At 37.2% G+C, this 26,389-nt stretch overlaps 1 protein-coding gene across 5 annotated transcripts in view; it reads right to left on the bottom strand.

Annotated features, from left to right (window-relative positions):
* Positions 1–442: 442 nt before the first annotated feature.
* Positions 443–26,389, bottom strand: part of AGTR1 (angiotensin II receptor type 1) — a 45,120-nt gene continuing 19,173 nt past the window's right edge. For 2 of the 5 annotated variants that reach the window (XM_008951889.5, XM_063602973.1), the window contains one exon: positions 443–2,457. In XM_008951889.5, the coding sequence (XP_008950137.1) occupies positions 1,331–2,410 (1,080 nt within the window). In that variant the 5' untranslated portion in view covers positions 2,411–2,457 and the 3' untranslated portion in view covers positions 443–1,330. Of the gene's footprint in view, positions 3,643–4,578; positions 4,677–12,603; positions 12,934–26,389 lie in introns of those variants that run through there. The other 3 variants (XM_063602970.1, XM_063602972.1, XM_063602971.1) reach the window with 3 other exon arrangements.

The following is a 26,389-nucleotide window of genomic DNA, read 5'->3' as shown; positions in this document are numbered from 1 at the left end:
GTGTATAATGAATGAGAAAAGTAGAAAATAAAGTTCCCAAATGTTAAAATAATGATTTTTGACCAGGGAAGCTAAACACGACTTTTATTTTTATGTTATTCTATATCTTCTAACTTTCCTACGATAATGTATACAATTAGAAAAATTCTGTTATTAAATTACTTGTAAAATAATGTATTATTCTAGCATTATAGCAAGAGTTAATTTTTTTCTTTGTTATGTGAAAAACTGAAAAATTCAAAATGATGTATTTATTCCACGTCATGCAGTAGAACAAAATGCTTTTTCTTTATCTTTTCAATGTCAGGATAAAAAATCTATAACCAATAGTATTAAACTATCAGTTATATCAAAATTTAAATAAAAATATATTCATACTCATTCAAGGTAGTCTTATTTTAAAATAAATTAGCATCTATTTTAAGTAATGAAGATAAATACATTGCAATAAAATTATTTTATTTTAAAGTAAATATAACTTTGCCAGATTTTAATCAATTAACAGCAGTTTAGAGATATAGATATACATATACATATATGTGTAGAATATATACTTTTTTAAAACAGGAAGGCATACTTTATGATATATAATCTTTTTACCACAAACTATATACACTTCTCAGATATTAAATCAAACTAATATACTAGGAAGACACTACTACTTGGGACCAGCGCAGCACTTTTACAAGTAGTTTAACTTTTATATGTGACTTTAGTAACACCATTATACAAATAAGCCATCTTACGGGCATTGTTTTGGCAGTGTAAACCTATAAGACACAGGTTGAATTTCACAAAAAGATCTGCAACTTGACGACTCCTGCTTAGCAAATCTTTGTACAAAATGTGCAGTACCAGGTGCAAGTGTGGCACAGTTGCTAATAGCTAAAAACAGGCACACAAACTTTACTGCCCTTTGGAAACTGGACAGAACAATCTTGAACTCTCATCTCCTGTTGCTCCTCTAACAATTTAATATATTCTAAATACCTTTATGTGGAAATAAAAAATAACAGGACAAAAGCAGGCTAGGGAGATTGCATTTCTGTCAGTAAAATTTCTCAAATCAACACATTCATCGGGTTTCTGACATTGTTCTTCGAGCAGCCGTCATCTGTCTAATGCAAAATGTGGCTTTGCTTTGTCTTGTTGCAAAGGGAAGGAAAAGCTTTTGTTCAGAGCTTTAGAAAAGTCAGTTCAGTCCACATAATGCATTTTCTCCTTCAATTCTGAAAAGTAGCTAATGCTCATTTGGTAGTGAAGTGCTGCAGAGGAATGTTCTCTTGCTCCTTCTTTCACAAAATTACTTTATGGACAGGTTTCGAACATGTCACTCAACCTCAAAACACGGTGCAGGCTTCTTGGTGGATGAGCTTGCATTATCTGAGGGGCGGTAGGAAAGCGTGCTCATTTTTGTTGAAAGGTTTGAGTGGGATTTGGCTTTTGGGGGAATATATTTTAGAAGCTGGAGAAAATATTTTTTAAATTTTTTCCCCAGAAAGCCATAAAAAAGAGGATTCAGGCAATTGTTAAAATAAGCTATACAAATGGTGATAGGCATGGCCGTGTCCACAATATCTGCAATTCTACAGTCACGTATGATGCCTAGTTGAATCAATACATCCAGAAAAGTGAATATTTGGTGGGGAATCCAGGAAAAGAAAAAGAAAAGCACAATTGCCATAATTATCTTAAAAATATCATCATTTCTTGGTTTGTTCTTCTGAATTTCATAAGCCTTCTTTAGGGCCTTCCAAATAAGAGTATAACTTGTAAGAATGATCAGAAAAGGAAACAGGAAACCCAGTATATTTTTGGTCAGGCCCAGCCCTATCGGGAGGGTTGAATTTTGGGACTCATAATGGAAAGCACAAACTGTAATATTGGTGTTCTCAATGAAAAATACATTTCGATGGATTATAGCTGGCAAACTGGCCAAGCCTGCCAGCAGCCAAATGATGATGCAGGTGACTTTGGCTACAAGCATTGTGCGTCGAAGGCGGGACTTCATTGGGTGAACAATAGCCAGGTATCGATCAATGCTGAGACACGTGAGTAGAAACACACTAGCGTACAGGTTGAAACTGACGCTGGCTGAAGCAATCTTACATAGGTAATTGCCAAAGGGCCAGCGGTATTCCATAGCTGTGTAGACAGCCCATAGTGGCAAAGTCAGTAAAAAGCATAAGTCAGCCAGTGCTAAATTCAAAAGAAAAACACTGGCCACAGTCTTCAGCTTCATATAAAAGTAAATGACTATCACCACCAAGCTGTTTCCAAATATTCCCACCACAAAGATGATACTGTATAAAGTAGGAATCATGACAAATATGTAATTATGCCTTCCAGCTTTGGGACAATCATCTTGGATTCTTTTAATACCATCTTCAGTAGAAGAGTTGAGAATCATTTTGATCACCTGGGTCGAATTTGTTGCAAACACTATATCAAATACACCTGGGGAAAATAAAAATAAAATGGTAAAGAAAAAATTCTTATTGTAAACAAACTAACAAACATTCATTTCTCAGTCATAAACGTAGTAACTCAACTTTAGTCTTAGGAAAAAATACTGGATCATATTTCTTAAGGAAACACTGTGAACTGATAAAGCCTAAGAAAGCACACTTAAATTTTAGAACATAATTGCTTTTGTAGAAAATGGTATCATCCAGAGAAGTGAAATTGGGATTCTATGTGAATAAACCTATCTAGGTCCTTTTCCTTTTTTTCTATAAGTAAATCTTGGTTTCCAAATTGATTAAAAACATAACCTAAATCTTAGAAAATACTACTGAATTAAATTAGTTTTTCAGAAAGACTTGAAAGTTTTTCCTGAGGTAAGCAGGACCAATTCATTTATCATTAACCTCAGAAGTGTGACACATTCATATTCTTTAAACCATTTCTTTCCTCTCACAATCTTTACTTAGGTATAAAGATTATAAGTATTCTCCCTTAAGTGGTCAGAATAGCTGCCTTTAGGTGACTGACAAATTGGTCACTGTGGCAATTGATTTAAGAGGCGTAGGAGGTAGGGCTCGACTTTGAGGAATAGGATTTTTTCCATGGTTTTCCAGGCCTCTGCAGTCAGTAACTACTTATTCTTTAACTTCCAATTCAGTCTAGCAAAAGTGCATGAATCTTCTAACCTTCATACCTGCCGGCCATTTCTGAAGTTAACTCTGTGGTTAACCATTTGTGTAACAAAGATGTCAAATGAATAGGTTTGGCTAGGATTATCAAGAAAGCATGTCTTTACTGAGGGCTTGAGAAAGCAGCAGGTTTTTTAGAATTCTGGGGAGAATCAGATGCTCAGGAATGGGCTGCACAAAGCCATGCAAATATTTGCTCTGATTTTCTACATAATCAACAGTCAAGCTATTCATTTATGTGATTTAGAAAATCAACACATTCTGCCCTGGATAACAGTCCATCAGGAAGTCCCAGGAAGGAGGCTGAAGGTTCAGTGAGAGTGACATCACCAAATGTGGTACAGCCACACTCTGAGGTGAAGGTCAGCATTGGGCACAGGCCAGGACAGCTAGGTGGGCAGTGGTGCTGGGCACCCAGATCCTATTGCTCTACCAGCAGCAGGTCCCCAGATGAACATGGCTGAGCATTCTCTTGCAATGGCATGCCCTGGGGAAAAAGAGGAGCAGAAATAAGACACCACTGCCATGCCAAGCATGGTTGTGCTTGGCATTCAGGAGAGCTGAACACATGTTCTTAGAGTAGTGTTCACTTTGGTGCAAAGGGATGCTGTACAAGGGATACAACTCCAGTAGTCAGCTTTTAAGACATAACACATGTGAAGGAGTTCTTAAGTGGTCTCTTTGCCTTCCCTGAGTAAGTAAAGTTGTTCTCCCTATGTAAGTTTTTGGTTGCATGTCCTCATTATTGTTCCTTTTTGCATCCAGCTTATATAATGTACATCCTTTTCTTCTTTGACTCACCAGGACATTAGCATCCACAAACAGGTGTTATCTACCCTAAATGTGACATCTTTGGTGAAGCCTTCCCAACTTTTTTGAGCACTTTGACATTTTGGATGTAGGTTTGACACTTTTTTTTTTTTTTTCTGAGACAGAGTGTCACTGTATTGCCCAGGCTGGAGTGCAGTGGTGCGATCTTGGCTCACTGCGATCTCTACCTCCCAGGTTCAAGTGATTCTCATGCCTCAGCTTCCCTAGTAGCTGGGACTACCAGTGTGTACCATCATGCCCAGCTAATTTTTTTATTTTTAGTAGAGACGGGGTTTTGCCATGTTGGCCAGGCTGCTCTTGAACTCCTGACTTCGGGTGATCCACCCGCCTTGGCCTCCCAAAATGCTGGAATTACAGGTGTGAGCCACCGCACCCGGCCTTGAAACTTTATTGTAATCATCTGTTGACATATCTGTCTTCTCCACTGGTCTGTCAGTTGCTTGTGCGGAGAGCCTGTTTAAAGTTTACTAGTGTTTACTTGTTTCCTTGTTTACTGGTGTAGGGCCTGGTATGTTCCAGGAGGCAGATGATAAATGTCGCGTGAATGAGTGACTGAATGGACAAATGAATGGGTGAGCAGCATAGAACTTACAGCCATGAATATAGTGTATCGAGACTAATTTCTGTGAAATCACATGTTGCTCCTTGCAGAGTTTCACAGAGAATACTCAGTGTCAACTTGGGCCTCACCTTGGACAAAAAAACAGAAACAAAAACAAAACAAAATAAACAGGTAGAAAATTCCTTGGTGCTTTTAGAAACTTGTGGTTTAGAAAACAGAAGATGAAAAGAAGAAATAATGTAACAGAAACTAGGGCTAGGCTTTTAGGGAGGTATGACTAGTTCTTCCTCACCCAGAGGATTTCCCTATACCTTGTAGATTTTCCAGTTCATCTTACTATTTTTTCTGAACTTATGCCAACTTAGAAGTATAAATTCATTTATATAAACACATATTCTTTATTAAAAATTAATTAGTCATTAAAGGGTTAGGGCTAGCAGTCATTTGTGCCTTAATGTGGATTAATTTACCTATTTACTATCCTTTTAACCATCTAGTAGAGATCAGCTGGATTTTGCTTAGAAAAAGAATTAGTAATGTAAAGGTTAAGGAACCTCGAAGGTTGAAAAGGGCCTGGGTGAACTCCATAACTGAAAATGAGGGCAGAGGTAAATATTTGGTTCAGCTTGGGAATAAGGGCAGTAAAAAATAGAAGGGAGTACACTTTACGCTCTAGAATCCCTTGGGTGCCCTGAGCTATGAGAACAGGGAGGAAATTTTCTTCTCCTTCTCTCTCCTCTTGACTCGACTTTGACAGCACACAACTCATGTGGGTTCCATTAATCCTATGTTTGGAGTGAGTAGAATTTTATTAACTAGTCTCAAACTATAACTAGCATTCATAATACAATTTCTGTGGGAAAAAGTCTGCCTTTGTGAGGATCAATTTATAAGCATAGTTTTGTACTCCAACTCCTTCACAAGCTATCAGCCTTTTTTTCAGTTACCATTGATTCATATTGACTGGTATTTAATATATAAAAGGTAGCTTTGAACAGCTAGGGGATCATCCCTGGAAACTTCGGTGAGGTATTATTACCTTAATGAGAATTCGCTTGAAAGAATCTGGACATAGCATGGAATATGCCAATTAGAAGAACATTTTACATAAATGTATAATGACCAGAACTCCCTGCCCAATAAGGAAACAAATTTTTTCCTACTCGAGGGTGGAGGAAAAAGGGAGAAGAATTTTAGGTGATAGAAACAGTGGAAGGAAGCACAAGGAAGTAGCAATGCAAATAGCACATTCAGTGGGTATTCACCAACTCATCACATATTCACTGAACACCTACCATGTGTGGGTGTCCAGGATGCAAGGGGAATAAAGTCACAGTTCTCCTCCTCTACACAGTTTAAGTCTAGCCAGGGGGACAGGAGCCTTAAAGGCAGTATTATCTTTAGTGTGTTGAATGTTACATCATATCAGAGGCATGTGGAATACTCTGTGTTTATCACTGACCCAGATTGGTGGGGAGTGTGGGGTTTGGGGGAAGGTTGGTGAGAGGGCAGTGGGGGTGGGGAGAGGGATCAGGAGATGGCACCTGGAAACCAGCCAGGTGGAGTAGAGATGGTGTCATCACTTGAACTTTGCCCTCCTTACTAATGCCTGCAGCATCATCTATGGGAAACAGCTTTCATAAATTAACAGATATTGCACAACGCTGTTGGGGGTGTGGGATCTGGATGTGCACTGGGCATTTCTAGATGGGAGGGTGACATAGGCCATTTCCCAGTCTGCACTTCTGCTACTGATAAGCTTCCCTAGAGAAATTTGTTTCTAAGGAAAGAAATAAAGATGGGACTTTTGTTATTGGCAGTTACTTTAGATTGATGATAAATGAGTGGGAAACAGTAGGGCTCTTTTTTCTTTGAAGCTGAATGGATGCTGGTTTGGTGAGAAGCCGAAGGAGAGAGAGATGTGATTGACTAGAAAAGCCAGATTTGTGAGATCTAGAAAGCAGCTATGTTTCAGTCACATCCTGCTTCTTTTCCCAGAAGAGTTATAGGTAGATAGAACCCTGATTAAAAACATAGGAGGATCCACCTCTTCCTACTTTTCCTATTTTTGGTCTTACTATTCCTTTTATCCAAGCTCTGTGGCTTATATGAATTCCATAGCATCATTTCCCCTTAGAGAAAGGAAGATGAATTTGGGGTTGAAAGACTTGAAATGGAATCCTCCTTTGCCACGTACAAATCTGTGTGGCTCTGGGTAAGTCATCCAATTTCTCTGAACATGACCCTCAGTTTTTTTTCATCTGTAGGAAACATGAACAGTGATATTTATTGCACATGATCTTTGTAGGAATAAAGTGAGATAATGTGAAAGCACTTGGTATATCTTTCCAATAGTGCTTAATGAATATGTTTTACTTGAATCTTTACTATTATTTTTTGAATGCAAGGCAAACATTGACTCAGAACAGCCATGGGTTAAGAAAGCGTGAGAGTAAAGAAAAATGTTTATCATAGGTAAGTTCCTTCCATTGCCATTAAAAGTCTAAAAATTCCAGGCTGTTGTTCTTTCGAAGTATGAGTAAAAAATAATCTTAAGCAGCTGAATAAATTTGCCATGAGTGAGGTGGGAACCTAAGTCTGTGGCAAACATAGGTGTTGGCTCATTGTGGCCAAACCACGTTTATTTTACAATTGCTTTTGTAAGAGTTACCTTATGTCCTTTGACAGCTTTCCTGGTTCTTAAAGCATAAGAAGGAAGATTTTCTTTCCTTTTTTTATTCTAAGAATGCTTTCCCAAGACTTTTGATTAGAATATTAATACCTTCTTAAGCTTTTAGGCAAGCCAAAACCAATCTAATTAAATTGTTCATTACAAGCTCTTTTTAAAACTAGTTTGCAATCTAAAGAAAAAAAAATTCCCCATAGTTTCCTATGATAATAAAGAGAGAACTAAAAGACCAAGTAATTATATTTTGGAATAATCTTCTATCAAAGTATCTCTCTCAAGCATCAAAAAGAGTAGGAAAATGTTTGTAAGCCATTTGCTTATAGTGCTGGACAGCTCAATAAACTGTTGTCTTTATTGTTCCTATTTTATAAGTCAGACTTAGAAAGGAACTGTTTCTGCTCCTATGTTGCTTCCCCCACCTCTCTCTGCCAAGTAAGGCCACAGGAAATAACTGTTAGCTATTCACTTGTGAAATCATTGACTCATAGAAATTGGCACTAATATTTTTAGGCTTTTTACTCGTTTCTTTTTCAGATCTACTTGTTCTTATTTCTTAGCCCTCTGTTCCTATTTTACGAAGTCTACTTCTCTTTTATTTTCCTTAACATTTTGAATATCTGTCTGTTAAGAGCCCCTACCCAATTGCTTTACTATTTATAGTTCCTCAGGTATAAATTATATTTATTGCACCTGTGGACACTGTTTCTTGATAATGGACTTCTGCTTAGGTTTTGTAATCTTTGACTGTGTTCATTTTTGGTGGGAATTAACTTGCTTGGGAAGACTGAGTGCCTGGATGATGGTAGCCTATGAAACTTCAGCTTGGGGGTACAGCACTCCCTTGATCTGGAAAAGTTTTTAATGCTCATTTCTGAGCTTAGTTTTCAACCTTATATATATATTTGCAGATACTATATATTTGCAGTATTTAGTAGATTAGTAACTATACCACTCTCAAACTCTGTCTGGTCTTCAGAAGTTTTCTAGTCTTTCATCATGAATAGGTAGTGATTTTTCAGTCCCTGGCTTTAATCAGGAAACACAGCTTAAATTGCCTTCAGTACATGTACCTAGTGGTCCTGACTTTCACACTGCCAAAGTCACTGGAACTTTATCTCAGCTGTGTATCTAGTGTTAGTCCTGATCTGGCCCAATGTGGTCTTAACTTTTATTCAGAGCTGTGATCTGGCATTCTGTATTTAAGGCAGGAAGGGCAGTTTCCACGCCTGCTTCATCCATTTCATCTCTACTGAGGTTGCCCTACATGTTATTTGAAGGTGATAATTTCCAAATAAGTTGCTTAAACCTAAGAGCTTTGGATTATAGTCATGGCTTTTGATGAAGCGTTTGAGCCTTTACAGGTTGTATTTGCCTCTATACCGGGAATCCTGGCAGCCACGAAGAGGGAAGCATGGCAGACCACCTGGCACCATGGGGCAAGAGACAAGTATTGCTTTTAAGTCAGATACATGGGAGAATGCCACGCTCTTGGTTGGTAATCCTAGACTAACTTCATGTTAAATGATTTCTTTGGAGATGATTTTGTTCACCCCTGCTATTTCTGAGTGAATAGTTCTCTCAATGCAAAACATTTTATTAAAATTATTAATGTCATTCTAATTAAGTACTTAAGATCCAATCTCCTCAAACTTAATAAATGGCTCTCTGATATATGTACATGGTAAACAGTGGCTTCTGGCCATCTTCCCAAGTCAATATCATCCACTGTCATCTGACCTCACAAGAAATAAAAACAAGGCAAGCTGCTTTATTAATTCTGCATGTACCAATTGTGACTAACTGTGGTGACAGTGGTTAAATGTTCCATCATTTCCAACTAGCCCTCCCCTTGTTTCATCCAAAATAACTAAGAACCCAAAGAACCCAGTTTTATGAAAGGAAATTCAGAAACTTTATAATTTATATTAAAATTTATATTTAGGATATGAATTACAATGAAAGTAAAATGTTAATCCCACATTTTAGCTTCTTGGGAATTGTTTAAGACTACTGTCTAATAATGAAACTCTAAACTACAATTAAACTTCTCTCAACTCTAAAAGTTCCTACTTACTATAAATTAAACAACTCAGTTGTGATGAATGTCCCAATCCCTCCCACCCACATCACTATCCAAAATTCTTAGCTGTTTTTGTAGTTTTTATTTTATTCCAAAAAGTAGAGAAACAGGTGCCAATGAAACATTTATGATCAAGTCTAATTCACATGCTTTAAACATCTTCCTTCGACATGTTAGTGTTAGTATTAAATACTCTTATGTTAAATATGAAAGGCCATGAATGACTTTCCAGGGTGTCTGGAGAGAGGAGACTCCAGAGACTAGGAGAAAAGGAAAATAAAACCTAACTTGGAAGAAGGCCTGTAAGTAAATGAACCCCTGTCCTCTTACACTTCTAAATTCTTCAAACTTATAGACTCATAGAATTTTCTCACAAGAATTATCGCCACATTTCAATGGATTAGTATCTCAGCCATCATGGGGAGGAAACATCATTTTTAATAATATGGCTCTTGGAGACTACTCACAAGCTTTTCTTTTCAACAGAGAAAAGGGCAGCGCCAATGTGGGCTTAGTCAATAACAATTGCTTCATCCAATTTGTGAACAAAACTACAGATTTTGTATATGAAGCCACCTCACTTTTATTTCTTTGAAACTTTAATTCAGCAGCAGCAACTGTTTATCTCATTTCAAATTCCATTTTAAGGGGTGTGAGGAAAGTTATTGGGCAGGAAAAGAGGTACTAATTAATTTGTACCCTTAAGAAATTATGATAATATTAGAGAATTTATATGCATTATGAGTATTATGTTAGAGTTATTGGCCACATGGCAATTCATTTTAGATTAAAGCTTTTAACATTATACAAGCCACATAACCATAAATTTTAAATGAAGCTAGAATATTCGATATACTGTACATGTTTTTCCAAATTGCTCAATGTTCTGATTGCAGAAGAAATATTCTTTAACGATAGCCTGCAAATTGGTGGAAAATGTGGGAGCAGACTGAGGTTCTAATTTTAGCTTTCCCACTCACTAGCTGGGTGACCTTGAAGCAGTCATTTAGCTTCCCTGGACCCCTGTATCCTCAGGGAGTTGGTTATACTCTTAAAAAAATTTTCCGAAGCATGAACTTTTATAATCCTTCCATTGAACAGGTATGCATCATTTGACGAGAAGGGCAAAATTGCTTGACAAGTAGAATAATAACAATTTCAAGAATTGTAACAAGGCAGTTGATTAATGCTATCACATATTGTTAAATCAGCTATCTAAATATTTTTAATCCCACACTAATTTAATAATATTCTATATTAAACACAAGAACTCTTTGTATTGAAACAACAAAGTGAAAAAAATTTACTGTTTACTCAAGATGAATAAAGAAACTCAACATAAGATTATCATAGTCACAGCTTTTTTTCTTTCTTTTAAAAAATTAACTATTACTCAAAGAAATATTTCCCAGGCACATTTGGATAGCTGGTTGTGGTTCTAGACTAACGAGGTCAATGTTATGAGTTTGAGCCCTATCTGGAATAGTTTGTTTCATTCCATTTATGGCCAAAGGCTGTAAGCCTGTCAGACATCCCTTATGTTATTTATTGACACTACCAGGTCAAAGAGTACAGTTTGGAACATGGTTGAAAATCAAAATTAAAAGCTTGCCATGAAGTTAGAGAGTCAAGATTACATGGTCCTGTGAAGAGGGGGGCGCAATGTGATACTGTTAAAATAACATAGAAAATCAACCCTATTCTCAGATTCTTTGTAAGAAAATACAACTTTTTAAAGTTTAGCAATTAGTTAATGTGGTCTGATTGCCCAGATAAAAACACAGAGGTGGGGGCAGAGTATTATAAGAGAACTTCAAGAGAAGGTTTCAACATTCTGAAGAGTTAAAGGGCCTCTGTTCTAAGAAAACTAAAGCTATAAGGGTCATATTTATTTGATTTTATCACATAGTTTCCTTTTCTTCCATCACAGTTTTGTATGCATTATAGTTCTTTACTTTTTATTTATTGATTGATTAACATAAAAATGCTGTAAAAATTGAGGAATAGCAGAACAGCCTGGAAGAGAAAGCACTGGACTGCTGTCCTGGCAGAGTCTGCTCTGCCAGTAACCGGCAACACAATCTTACATGGGCAATTTAATCTTTCACTTTGGTTTCCTTTAAATATTACAAGATATTTAGAATGAGAATACCAACACCTGTTCTCACCTCTATTTCATGGACTGCTAAAAATAAAAACTAAGTTCTTTGGAAGACATAAAAGCATTTTTAAAAATATAATTGTTCTATAATACAAGGGTAAGTAAAATGAATTAAATAAAGCTCAGACTTTCAAAATATTACTAAATTTTTTTATTCGGAAGTTCAGCAGAAATATTTTTCATTATTATAATAATGCTTTTAGTTTGAAGAATTATAACAAGGCACTTGATTAACCCTGAAAGAAAAGTAAAATAGTAGATATTGGATTGCTTCTACATTTACTACTTGTGGCAGCAAATGTTTGGGTACAAACTGACCCCTCAGGGCAAATCTGAACAACGTATATATTTTCTTTGGTCCTCAGAGTATTTACAGCTTTTGGGACTTGAATTTTCTGTAGTTCACTAATACACCCCTCTATTTTCTGGTTCTTTAGTTCAGTGCTGTCCAAAAGAAATAGAAAGTGAGACACATATATAATTGTAATTTTTCTATTAAAAACATTTGACATGTAAAAAGGAACAGGTAAAATTAATTTTGATAAAATATTTAACCCAATATATCCAAACTATTGTCATTTCAACATGTAATCCATATAAAATTATTAAGATATTTTACATTTTTTGTACCATGTCTTCAAAACCCAGGGTATAATGTATGCTTCCAGGACACCTCAGTTACACTAGCCACATTTCAAGTGCTCATCACACTGGGGCTGGCTGCTGTACTGGAAGCACAGTGTAGGTGCTTTTACTCACAGACGTCCCCTAGTTGGCCCCTCTAGCAATGGTTCTGAAAGTGTGGTCCCTGAAACAACAGCATCAGCATCACCCAGAAATTTGTTAGAGATGCAAATCTCTGGCCGCACCACAGACCTACTGAATCAGAAACTCTGTGGGTGGGGTTCGGCAAGCTGTTTTTAATGAGCCCTCCAGGTAATTCTGATACACACTAATATTTGAAAAGCACTGCCCTGTAGGCAACTTAATTTGCAACTCTGGCTTAAATGCTGATAATCCTGATTAACAGGCAAAACCAATCCAACAAACAACAAAAGTACCCTCAGCTAAAATGTTTTCATTTAACATTTATGAAGCATCGAAAACTGAATATGAGAAACTTACTCATTAAACTGCAGATTTCTATTACACATTCAGGACTGGCGTAAAGTGTGCCCAGCAGGATGTCATCTAGTAAAATCCCCTTTGCAGCTGCTCACAGATATCTGAAATTCCTATAATTCAGGTAGGGTGGAATACCCACCTTCATACCTTCTCAGGAAGAACTAAGATCTACCTGAGAAGAAACACAATGGCTCAGGTGAGAACCAGAGTTAAGACAGTGGGAAGAGCACAGTGATGGGAGCCAAAAGTTCTGAATTAAGCACATGATTTACCTCCTCTGAGCTGTGGAGCCTTTGGACTGTCACTTGACTTGTGATTCATTTTCTTCATCTGGAAAATGATGATAATAATAATAATGTTCACGATGAGGATGATGAAGTAGCAAGCATGTGTCCAGTTTGGTGCAAAACATTGTTGGAAACACCGAATGAGATCATGGATCTGGAGGTGCTATGAGACCCTAGAGCTTTGGAACTTTTGTTGGTGTTATTAAGTTCACACTGTGGTGTAAATGGCTAATTTAATTTTTTTTTCCCTGCGAGCAAATTTGGGTAAGAGAAATTGGGAAACTGCACGTGGTGCTAGAAGTGGAAGAAACTAAAGTACCAGCAAGGGGTGGAAAGACTCAGAGAGGGGAGGCTGAAAGGCACTGCTGAGAGGCTGCTTGGACCAGACTGTTTCGCCAGCTCTGAGAATTCCTTTTGAGTATTACATAATTTTTAAACATAAATTACAGTGATATTACATCACTGTAATAAAAACATTTAGACCATTCTATCTACTATTATCTACCACTCCGTTTCTTTTCTATGTTAGGCTACTTGTGTTTTCTAATTAAATGTCCTGTGATAAGAGACACCGATGCCAGGCCAATAAAAGGTAAACAACACTTTGCCAACTGAAAAATAAGATGAGCTACTGGTGACTGCTGCTTCCTGTGAAAACTTCATTAGCAATAAATGAGTTACCAGATGTCACACATCAGATTGGAAATTAAAATATATTCCCAGTAGTTGTGTGCTGTCTGAGCAGAAGTTAAAAACGAACTCTTTCCAAGAGAATTGCAAAAAATAATGCACCAGTTTTTGCCTTCTGGTTGTTTGTTCCTCCTCTAAATGTAAAATAAAATGCACCTTCTGGGTTGTGAAGTGGAAATATAGCATTTCTGCATAGAAGGCTATGTAGGGAAGTGGCACATTACTCAAATAGCAATAACTCCTTAAGGACAGGAGAATGTTTTTAACATCCTGTGCCACACCAAGACCATCATCTCCTCTTGTTTTTAACTTTGCCATCGCAAGTTCTCCTCTGCTCACCTTCACGTTCAGCACGTGACTTCTGCTTTTATTACCAGCAACAAAACTGTTCAAGTCAGAAACTGTCAACTTTGACTCCACTTGTCCTGAACTATAATAACCGTGTTAGTGCTTTTCTTTCTTCAGGAGATATTAAAACTCTCCTCTGGTTCTTCCAGCTAGCTAAGCTGAGGCTCTTCTTGTTCTCAAAGTTACAAGTCTCCAATCCAAAAGCAATTGTGGTTAGGGAAGGAACCCCGCAGTAGGAAATAGAAGAATACAATTTCATTTGAGCCAGCAGAAATTTCAAATAAGCCAATGTGATAGAAATATCTAACACTCTCTAGTTTTTATAAACAAATAATTTTGGCTGAACTTCTTCAGCCCAGTTGCTTTGCAGTTTCAACTGGTTCCAGCTGAAGATCACGGTCACTTGAAATCATTTATTTTTTTTCTCCTCAGTTAACTTTGCTTCTTATCTCCTGCCAGATAGGTGAAGCTTATAAATCAAATTCAGAGGGTAAAAGTGAATTATCATTCTCAATCCACCTCTCGGAGAAATATTTACATGGAACTTCTCTATACACAGAAATTCCCTGAAGCACCTAACAGTTTATTTCTGGATCATTAACTACTCATCAGATGCTGGGTATGTGGAAACTGCTGGCCTTTGGCTTTCACAAGGAAGATGGAGCATTTTTGAGATGATTTCTATAAATGGGGAAAATGTCAATTCAATCTTTTCAGCTTCATAACTTTAGCACAAAATGACATACAAGTGTTTAAGTTCATTTAATGTACCATTATTTTATACTTCTTTTTGTTTCTGCTGATTAGCAGAAAGGACTTATAATAGTGGCTTAATATTAGCAATAGTAACACTGATCACTTATTATTCATTGGATGCTTACTATGTGCCAAGTGTTGCATTAATTGCTTTCATTTCTACAAGAGACCTATGAGGGAAGGCATCATTATTCCCATTGCTCAGGTTAAGAAACAGGAATAGAGAGCAGGTCCTTACGTTTTTGACATTCTGTAAGTAGTGTTTCAAGGCTCTATTATTATTATTTTTACTTTTTGGCATGGTCATCTCTTTATACTCCAGTCTAGTGCCTCTCAATTAGACTGATTTTGTACTCCAGGGATATTTGGCAATGTCTGGAGACATTTTTGATTTTCCCAATGTGGGAGAGGGAGGTGTGGGGGGTATTACTAGCATCTAGCAGGCAGACAAGTGATACTGCTGACCATTTTACAATGCGTGGGACAGTCTCCCACACCAAAAAATTATCTAATCCAAAATGTCAATAGAGTTGCTACTGAAAAACCCTGCTCTGCTTCCTACTTTTTGTTTTAACCTTTGATAATTTATATCTCTCACCTTTTATGAAATAAATTAACTGTATACTGAATTTTATTGGAGGCTTTTATTTCATGCATTATATCTTCTGGGGAAAACTACAGATCCCTCACAAAAGATAAAATCCTATTGGGTGACCAAAGTCTAAAGCTGTGTTGGGTGCTTAGTAGGAGCTCTCAAACAGGGAGTTTACTAAATATCTGCTGTGTTAGATCACTCTAGAAATTACCTTCTGTAAGCATTTTTCATAACTTCAGGATTCTGCACAGATAAGGCTGAAGAGGGAATTTGAGCTCAGATTCATCATTAGGGTTTCAAGAGATTGATGGCTGTTGTCGTGGCCCCAAGGTCTGCACTGAAGGGAGGAAGCCACCTAGTCCGGAAGTCAAACCCTGCCCTCTTGTGGTATCACTGCCATAGACACTTCGGGGAATCTGACAGGATCCGAGGGCATCGATCTGTATCCTTCCGGTCTGAACTGACTGCAATATTTAAGTGTAAATTCAGCTTGCATTCACATTAGGCCTTTTCTTCTTTGTGGAACAGTACATTAAATATAACATGTAATCAAGGCTTTCATTAGAAACCAAGTGGAGAGAAGAGAGAAAGAGAGAGGGCAAAGATACCATACTTAGTTACAAATGTTACTTTCTGGAAGTTTGACAATTACAGAGTTTCACTTACTTAGCTTGATTCTCTGTTACTTGCCTTCTCTACAAAACTGCTTTTCTGACTAATAAAGGCATGGAGTAGTTTTCGTAGGCAAGGAGAAACAATTCTGGGAAAAAGCTTTGTAAGGAGCAATATTAATAGACATCTATGCCCCAAATTTGATTCCTGTGGTATTTTCCCTACAAATTTCTTATAGGCTAGTTCAAGGAGAAAAGCATCATAAAGTTTGAAAGACCAGCTAAATCAGTGGAAATTATACTCTCCCCTTTCCCATTAAGAACTCTATTCTCTTACTATGAAAACACCACTGTTCTTTCTTATCTCAGAGTGCAGCCTTTTCTGTATACTGATGCCAAATGGGTAACATTTTAGTGAGACATTTGAAGTTGCGATACGCAACTCGGTGGGGGACAAACAAGGTCATTTAAAAGGTCTCTTCATTGAGAACATCAGAGCTTTCAAAAGAGGCACACAGCCTTTCCCGCATAATTGGGGGTAAATGAAGAAAAAGCCCATAAAGTACAAAAATTAAAAAAAACAGACGGAAACACTCAGAATTAAGAGTGAAAAGATATCATGAATGCTGATGCTGAATCTTAACACACAAAACCAAAGGCAATGAGTAAAAGAGCAATTTAACTTAAGAAGGTGATGAACATAAATCAGTTGACTGCAGGCCAGGCATGTTGGCTCACGCCTGTAATCCCAGCACTTTGGGAGGCCAAGGTGGGCGGATCACAAGGTCAGGAGCTCGAGACCAGCCTGGCCAGCATGGTGAAACCCCGTCTCTACTAAAAATACAAAAATTAGCCAGGCATGGTGGCATGCACCTGTAATCCCATCTACTCGGGAGGCTGATGTAGGAGGATCGCTTGAACCCAGGAGGTGGAAGTTGCAGTGAGCTGAGATCATGCCATTGCACTCCAGCCTGGGCAACAGAGCGAGACTCCGTCTAAAAAAAAAAAAATCAGTTGACTGCAGGATTTAGCAAGGGAAAAAAGAAACTTAGAACTAGAATTGGGGGATTCTTCTTCGCTTCTCTAGAAATTGAGATCTTGGACAAATCATTAAACCTCCATTGAACTTTGATCTGACAAATGGAAATGATATTAATATTATGAAGCCTCTACCTTGCCCTTGGAAGAGTGTTTTAAGATTATGTGTACAAAATAACTTTTTCAAAAGACAGTATATTATACCCATTCAGTATGAATACACTAGATACAATAAAAAACAAGTTTACTAAATAGCTGAAGTGCGAAGCTAATTTATAGACCAAGAGGTATATATTCAGCACCTAGAATCTTAAAAAGGAACATTAATTTAATTAATGTTAGCAGAGTCTATTATCTGGCTGGACTCATAGGAAACACCACCTTTGCAGTCTCACAGGTCAGGGAGAACCTGTCTCCGGCCGGGTGTGGTGGCTCATGCATGTAATCCCAGCACTTTGGGAGGCTGAGGCGGGTGGATCATTTGAGGTCAAGAGTTTGAGACCAGCCTGGCCAACATGGTGAAACCCCGTCTCTAATAAAAATACAAAAATTAGCTGGGCATGGTGGCAGATGCCTGTAATCCCAGCTACTTGGGAGTCTGAGGCAGGAGAATTGCTTGAACCCGGGAGGAGGCGAAGGTTGCAGTGAGCCAAGATCGCGCCACTGCACTCCAGCCTGGGCAGCAGAATGAGACTTATACATATACTAAGTAAATTGCGTCATAAAATTTTACTTTACAGATGTAATTTGTTGCATTATTATATATGGCCAATAAATTGATTATAATGAAGTTAGAAGCCCTAATAATACAATAATATATAATGATATAATTTGTTATTAATCCCATAAAGCAATTTAAAGAATTACTTTTGGGGAAGAAGTGAAAGAGTAAACACATAAAGTACAAATGACTTTAAGTTAACTTTATGTTGGAGGAAGAAAATATATCACACTATAGACCTTTGGTTGGTGAATCAAACCTCAACTAATTAAATGACAGAAACTTCCTTCAAAATGCAGGATTCAGAGAAAAATTTTGTTGCCTACAGCTCCCCTAGTATTCATATAAGTCTCTTCTGTGAATTATCTGACTTAACATGTGGTAATTGTTGTTTTTTAATAGAATTTCATGAGTTCACTTTCTAATAATTATACAACACTGTATTGTTTCTGGCAATAACATTTTTGGTATTACTTTATTACTATATAAAATAATGGAAAAACAAATTAGGCTAAATATTTTTTGTACTCAGAATAGAGCAGGCAGATTTGTGAAGTTCATTAGGACTTTGTGAGAATAACATAATATGCTAATAATTTTGGATATTTTGATATGAAAAAGATTCTAATTCAGAGAAAATATATTTTTGGAATCAGTCTATTCCAGTAGCTATAGTTGTGTAAATAAGTCAATGATCAGCTTAGAGTCATTCCCTAGATAAATTACATGGTTTCTTTATATCTTATCAGAAACTAGTATGTTCTCTTTACATAAAAAGTCATTCTGCAACTTATGGACTTTTGATTTAGGTTTGGAGGGTAGCTGTATCTCCTGTGAGTCAGGAAGTCACAAAAATGTCTGCTATAGAAAGAAATTCATGGGTCAAATTTATTGATTTTCTTCTTAAGAGAAATACAAGAATATACATGTATACCCTTTGTCTGGTAAACATTCACAATTACTATATTATCAAAGATGTTTTGGTTGTCAGGTTATCCAAGTAAAGTCTATTTTAACCTAAAATGTGGTTGAACTACTCTTCTCTACAGTCTTTTGTTTTCCTTGTAAGTCAGAGATTCCTAAGAGAGTCCTTGTAAGTCAGAGATTCATAAGAGAGTCCTTGTAAGTCAGAGATTCATAGCATTCTATTGTTGTTATGGTCCCTAGACATTATGCATTCCAGGGTTCACATATTCAAATACATATATAGGCTGGGAGAAATAGGTGAAGTGGACATGGTGGTGAATGGAGGGCCCTCCCCCTTTCTTGGAGGGGGGCCACGGGGTCACTTCTCAGCTATAGTCAACTGTGCCAATTGTAATGAGGTGGGGGAAAACAGCTAACTTTAAAATATAAACTTAAAATTTCAAATTTCATGTGAAAGATCCTATTTTAAAATGTTTTCAACTAATATATATATATATTTTAAAACCCAACACTGTGGAACCTAACAGAACTCTTCTGCAGATTAGATTTAGTTAAAAAGGCTGCCAATTTGAAACTTAGGATCCAGGCCAACCATCTCATTTTAGAACTGAGACGAGACTCCAAGCCCCAGAAAGATGTTGCAGACCCTCATTCCAATGTTTTAACTAGACTGAAGACTTGAAGTATGTCTCTGTTTGTTAGACATTCCCCTTTCCATTCTACATTCAGCGATTCATGGCTGAATAGTTGGAGGTTACGGTAAAACACAGAGATGTGACAGGATGAGGCAACTGTCTACCCTTGATCTCACACAGCCAGCCTGCACAGTCTGCACTTCGTGAGATGTGCCTGACTCAGTCTGAGGAAGCTTTCAGAATGGCAGCCTGAACTTCACCCCTACCCCTCATTGTTCTTGCTAGCAACTTATTTTTCCCTTTTCGTTTTTCTATCCTGTAAAGCATACTGTTACATCTCTTAGAGCTGTTGCTGCTCTGAAGTGCTCCAAAGTGATGTCTCTATGTGAGTGAATACAGCATAGAATCCATGATTTGGGTATTCTTATACTATTTTGACATTTACTCGACAAATATTATCTTGTGTTCAAAAGGTCATCAGTAGTGAAAGGGACTGAAGCTATTTCATAGAGCCACACTCAGTGGCCCTGGCTAGATGACTGGTGAGGAGTTTACATTTTAAAATATTTTAAATAAATACTGAAAATATTTATTTTTGAATAGTTCTTGTCAAGTGTTTCTGAAGTGAACTTTGCTACAAGTATGAAATTATCTGTACATTTATGTTTTAAGGCTACATTTGTACTTTTGATACTAATGTATTTCCTAAATACATTCACTGCAGATTTGGGAATACACACACATAAAAAAAGTGCAGGAAGAGAACACATTGCTACACTGACTGAGGGAGTTACACAGGATTAATCCTGGATGAATATGGAGTATTTCTGATTAATAGTAACACTTGGCTAGCACATTCATTGTTTGGGATTCTATCCCTAATAAAACTTCCTGGACAAGCAAGTTGATTTTTCAGATTTATTGAAAAATAGTTTAATTCTCATGAGCATATTTCAAACTCTGTACAAGGACAACATGGACATGTATACTTTGGTTAATTGTTTGGTTGGCTGGAAGAACATAGTTCATGATTTCATACACAGCCCCTTGGATGTGAAGCGTTGGGAGATGCAAAAATGCTGACTTCCATATTAATTGTATTTCATGTGAAGAGATAATATTTCATGATTTTTAACTAGAGTTTTGGGGTAAGTCAGAAAACAGAGACGGAAAATGGTGGTCTGATGATGCAAACTCTTGTAACTGACTCAGAAGGTGCCATGTTGATGACTGCTGATGGCTTGATGGCTACCTCATGAAGAGGCTCAGTCTAGAGTGGAGTATCAGTGCATGAAGGGAGTGGAATCTGTTCCAGGCCAGCAGGGACCAGAGTGAGATGAGAAAGGGGCTACAGAGTGGCACCCTCCCGCCTCTTCTTAGAATGAAGGACTTTTTCTGAGAGTTCAGCATTAAGAAAGGATTAAGCATGAAGTATTCAGCTGCTGGGAGGAAACTCAGCGTCCAGGGAAGAATGTTGTGGGGATGTGAAACAAATGTAGTCTTAGCATCTGAAGTCTCAGTTTAAGTTTTCATCTCAGACATTGTAGTTTTCATCTCTAGAAGTTCAATTTCAGTCTTTTTTATATCTCCCATGTCTTTATTTAATATGTTCAAACTTCCATCCAGCATTTTGAACATATGAAATAGTCATAATAACCATTTAATGTAATAGTGTAATAATCCTATCATCTGTGTCATTACTGACTGGGTCTGTTTCTATTCATTTTTTTCTTTTTATGGGTTGTACTTTCCAGCTTCTTTGCATGCCTGGTGATTTTATAATGGATGCTAAACATTGTGAATTTTACTTTGTTGGATATTGGATGCTTTTGTATTCCTACAAAAATTCTCCAGTTGTTTTCTGAAAAGCAGTTGAGTTACTTGCAAATAATTTAATTCTTTTGAGTCTGACTTTTATAGTTTCTTAGGTGGTACCAGAGCAGCAATTAGTCTAGGGCTAAATTTTTCCCATTCCTGAGGCAAGAACCTACTGAGTATGCTACCTGATGCTCCATGAATTATGAGACTTTCCACTGTGGCTGGTGGAAATAGCAACTATTTTCTAGCTCTTGATGACCTCTGGGGCTTGTTCTCTCTAACACGTTTGGATGATTATTTACCCACATGCACTGAAGCACAAGGGGTACCATTTGCTGATCTCTGGGTTCTCTGTGCAGCTCTCAACTCTCTGGTACTCTGAACTCTAGCCTCCTTGGCCTCTCTGGACTCCCAGCTCTGTGTCCTTAACTCAGAGAGGACCCCGAGTTCTGCCTGGGTGTACCATCCCTGTATCATGCCTGCAAACTCCCTCCAGGCAGTGGGCTGGGACAATCCCAGGTCATTTGTTTCCTATCCTCCAGGGATCACTGCCCTTTGTTATCTGATGTCCACTCTCTTGAAAACCACTGTTTCATATGTACGTCCAGTTTTAAAAATTGTTTTAGGTGGGGAGGTAAATCTAGTCCCTGTTATTCCATCTTGGCTGGAAGCAGAAGTCTCTGGGTTTGAGTTTTGCTCCTACATCTTACATGCTACTTGATTTTGGAAGAACTACTCAGCTTCATCCTCCTCTTTGCCCATTTATGAAGTGGGGATAATACTGCAATGATTAATCGATGGAGTCATATAGGGGAAAACATGTTATAGTCTACATGATTAGGCAAAGGAACACTCATACACTGAGAGTGGGCTTTTACCAAAAGGACTGGAGCTGAATGAACATTTTCTCTCCTGAGCAAGATCACCTGAGCTATTTTTTCTTGACCACACAGGGATAACTACCTTCTTTGTTGCCCTCTAGCCAATTAATGACCTTGCCCTTTTACCTTTCTGAACCTGCTGGTGAAGACCTTATAGGACAAACAGACAACTCACATCGTCCCAGAACCCATGGGGCAAAAAACAAGCTTATCTGAAATGTTTTGCCAAAGCTATACCTACACAGGATTATAGCACCACCAACAAATTCTGTGTGATTTGTAGTAATAAAAATCTCATTTGTTCTTATTTACACCTTAATTTAAAATAATCATTTTCACTAAACTGTGAAGTAGAATGAATAAAACTATTAATTGAGAACATCTGCCCACAATTATAAATATATGGAATTCACTTAGTTATAATCAGCACATTAACATTTGAAAAGAAAATGATTTTTTAATGCAAAGATATCTTTCTTCTGACATATTAAAATTCCAACATACTAAAGTAGTAACATGAGTAAAAAAAAATAAAATCCTATGGCTTTTTTATTGCATGTTTATTTAGGCCAAACCAGTATGAGGCAGCTAGATTAATTACTTTTATACTGTTAAGTACTGTACATAGTTAATTATTTCATCTAAGTTGTGTCTGAGCCAAACCTGTGAATTACTATTCATGCAGGGCAATGATGATAATTTATGTACTCCCTCTATGCTACAGCTTGTTAATATATTATTTTTGATTTGAAACTAGATGTTAAAAGTTTGCAAGAGGCTTTTAGACTACCCCATGACATAAGTTCTAAAATTATGGATTTGAAAAATAAGGTCGACAACATGCTATGATAGGAAGTTATTTAGATGATGGAATTTTAATAGATTTGGTATGAAAAAATACATCCTTCCATGTTTTCCTCTGATCTGTTGATACTTATGCTTTGAGCCTCTGTGTTTGTGTGTGTGTGTGTGTGTTTGTGTGTGTGTGTGTATTTCTGCTTGATTTTATGATGTGGTTGTTTTTTGGGTCCTTAGCTTCCTACACATCTACCACATGCACAAAACCTGTTTTCACCCACTCTCCCAATATGGCTAATCAGATATTTAATTGTAGCTACAAGTGCCCAATAGCTTCAAGCGGTTAGAGAGATGCTCACAACTACCATGAACTTTTCAAGATAAAGAAAGAGATGACACTGAATCTATTTTTAAAATGTGAGATCAACTTCTCAAAACTTCAATAACAGATTCCCAGAGATACTTGTACATAGTGAAGTGAAAGAGAACTTTAAATGTTTTACAGATCCAAATATTAAAAATTTAACAGATGTTATTAAAGTAAAAGAGCAAACAAAGAAGAAATGAGTAAAAACAAAATATGTAACTAAAAAATAAAGAGAGCTGTCATGGAACCAGCTTGCTGCTCCGGGTGGCCCTGGATGGGCAGCGTTAGCATCAACTGGGAGTTTACGAACAAGACAGCCTCAGGCCCCACCCCAGACCGAGACAGAATCTGCATTTTAAGCAGATTCCCCAGGTGACTTGGGTGTTCATTAGAGTTTGAGAAGCACTAGTCTAGAGGCACATGGAGTTTCCCTCTCATGTAGACTAAAGAGCCATCCAATCGCTGAGCTCACTGAAGTGTGGCTCCCCATGGACAGAACCTGTGAACAGCACAGGCAAGTTGAGGTGGCTGCAGATTCTGTTTTCATGGGGAGCCTCTGGAGTACAAAGGAAGCAAAGCCCCAGTGAGGCAAAACTGTGTACAAAAATATATGTTTCATATAATACAGAGATCTAGCAGCTCTGTTCACAAGATCTTTTAGAGAAAAATAATACAGATCCAGACTTCTTGCTGTGACTTTGGCCAGAGAGTTTTTGCTTATTTAGAGGAATTGAGGAACATCTAAAAGGATGAGAAGTGTGCCACCTTCCCTTGAAGCCCATTCTGGCTTTTTTTTTTCCTATGAAATATGTGAATTTTATCATCTGAATAATTTTAACTAACTTTTCCCCTTAAAATGCAGGCACTTTCTGCACAATTTCCTTTTCTTGCAGAGGCTTTCAAACTGTTCAACCACTAGAGGTCTGTATTACCTATTTTAAAAAACCATTACTAGCTGGCTGAGACTTCCAGCTTTCAACTTCAATACCTAATTGCATGTTTTAAGATTTAAAATCTCAAGACATAACACCAGGGAATAAAAAAAATCACAACACTTTAAGAAATGAAGGAGAAAACCGAATAGGAGCCCCTCCATTTGGAACAAGACTGAGTCTCCCCTGTTATTTCTAGTAGACAGCTGAGCACACCTTCATAATCTTAAACACGGAAATCAATGGCCAATCACAAATCACGAGAACAAAATTTATTTTCTTCAAAATGCCTATGCAAAATAGTTTTTATCTCAATATCTTTAAAACCCATGTTTTAACTTCAAATTTTAAAGCATTTATTTTCCTATTGGAACAAAAGAAAAATTAAAGTGGTTGAATTCCCATTTGGTTTATTTAAAACACCAATTTTACTACTTTTATGAGGGCTTTAAAATAAAATTTCATTTAATTAGGTCATACTGTATAGGTTTAACAACTAATGTCCTTTCAGTCTTAGAAGGCTCTGTTGCAATTTTATAAACTAATGCATGAGACTGAGCTTGCCTGGTTAAAGTTATAATAGAGGTGACACTTGCTGGTGGCCTATACTGCAAGTTGGATACCCCAGGTTTTCACTGCGTTCCATGTTCACCTGGAGATTTTCACTAGAGTAGTCCATTTGGGTCTACCCTCTGCCAGTAGAAGCCCAGGCTCTGAGCCTTCCAGAAACCTGAACATGAGGCATCCCATTTACAGAGCCATCCTGATTAGACATGATGAAACCTTTCCCTAGCATATGCAGCAGGCCTCCTAAAGAACTCCACACTCATGTATTCACATATTTAAGTAGAATGGTTGAAAATATTACAGACATAAAAGCTGTAATTTACTGAGTATTGCATAGAGGTTTGGGATTCTGATGCTAGATTTTCATAGATTCTAATTATGCCTGCATTTCAGTAAGTGGCTACATTTGTTGCCAGGCAAGGTGTAATACTAGGAAGCTCACTTCTTTTAAAAGGCATTATTGCATAATGTTCCTGCCCTGTAAGCCCTCTAAAAGCATAAGGACGTCTAGTGTGGCTTCCCTCTCAGTCTGTCACTTTATTAAAACACAACAATTTCCAAGTGTTATTTGGCAGATCAGCTGGGTTCATTTCAAAGGCTAATATTTAACAGAGGGGAAAATAACTCATCCCAATCCTTTTAAAAATTGTTTTCTATGTATTTGCAGGCAAATTGCCTAGTGTTTTATATAGATCTCAAAGCTAGGATTCAATAATAATTTTAGTAATGTCTTACACTGCTTGTCTACATAATCAAAATGATCAATTCTACAGCAGAAGGAAACTAATTCACGGCACAATAATTTGTACTACAGACCACTGTATTTAAAGTAGTTAAGTTTTTCTTCATTTCCTGTTACATTTCTGCCGATGGCTGGTGGCATATGAATTAACAATTTTCCTCACTGAAATGTGACATTAAAATATCTGCTTTATTCTATCCTGAACATTCCTCTCAGAGCTCCTGACTCTTCTACTATAATTCAAAATGGTGTTAGCTTATACTTGTACCCAGTATCAGTATAAACCTATAATTAAATACTAGCACAGTGCTCATTTATATTTTTTTAAAATGCTGCAATTGTAGCAGTTAATTAAACAGTAACAGTAAGATCTTAGACTCTGGTGAATTTGGTGGGTTATTTCTGGGAGAAAAATGGTTGGAACCAAGGTGTCGGAATTACTCCCAAATTTGAGTTGCTGGCCCTGGCATTGGTTAGCCATTTGGGAAATTTAGGCTCAGTTTCTGTAAAGAAAATGGAGCCAATAAGATAATTTAGCCTATTTTTTTTTGTTGGATTAAATAAGAAAATACAGTGCCTGACACAGTGCATGACACAGTGCCTGACACCAGTAAGTGTCCAATTAATAGATGTTCACTATTATTTTGTCTGATCCTTTCTGTCTTCCTTTATAAAATGGCAACAACAATACAAAGGCAATAATTCCAGTTATGTCTAAGTGTTGTGAGCAATAGATAAGAAAAACCACGTGTGTGAAACAGTACTGGGCACCAGTTGCTCCCCCAACAGTTTCCCCAAAGTTTTTGCCCTTAAAACTAGATCACTTGGGAGAGTCTCAAAGATGATTCATTGTTGGACTTGAGATTTATTTTTATTTTTATTTTTTGAATAAGGAGACTGTGCCATTGAGATTAATTCATCTCTCTCTTTTATTTTTTCTGATCTGAATGACGGCTTAACTCTGTGACTCTACCAGACAAAATAACTGCATTGAAACAAGAGTCCACCAGGGACAGAAACCATTTTCAGAGCAGTTAAAAAACTAAGGTTAAGAAACTATTCAAATTCAGAGA

This window comes from Pan paniscus, chromosome 2, assembly GCF_029289425.2.
Source record: "Pan paniscus chromosome 2, NHGRI_mPanPan1-v2.0_pri, whole genome shotgun sequence".
In the NCBI taxonomy this organism is placed as follows: domain Eukaryota; kingdom Metazoa; phylum Chordata; class Mammalia; order Primates; family Hominidae; genus Pan; species Pan paniscus.
This window is presented reverse-complemented; position numbering and strand designations above follow the sequence as displayed.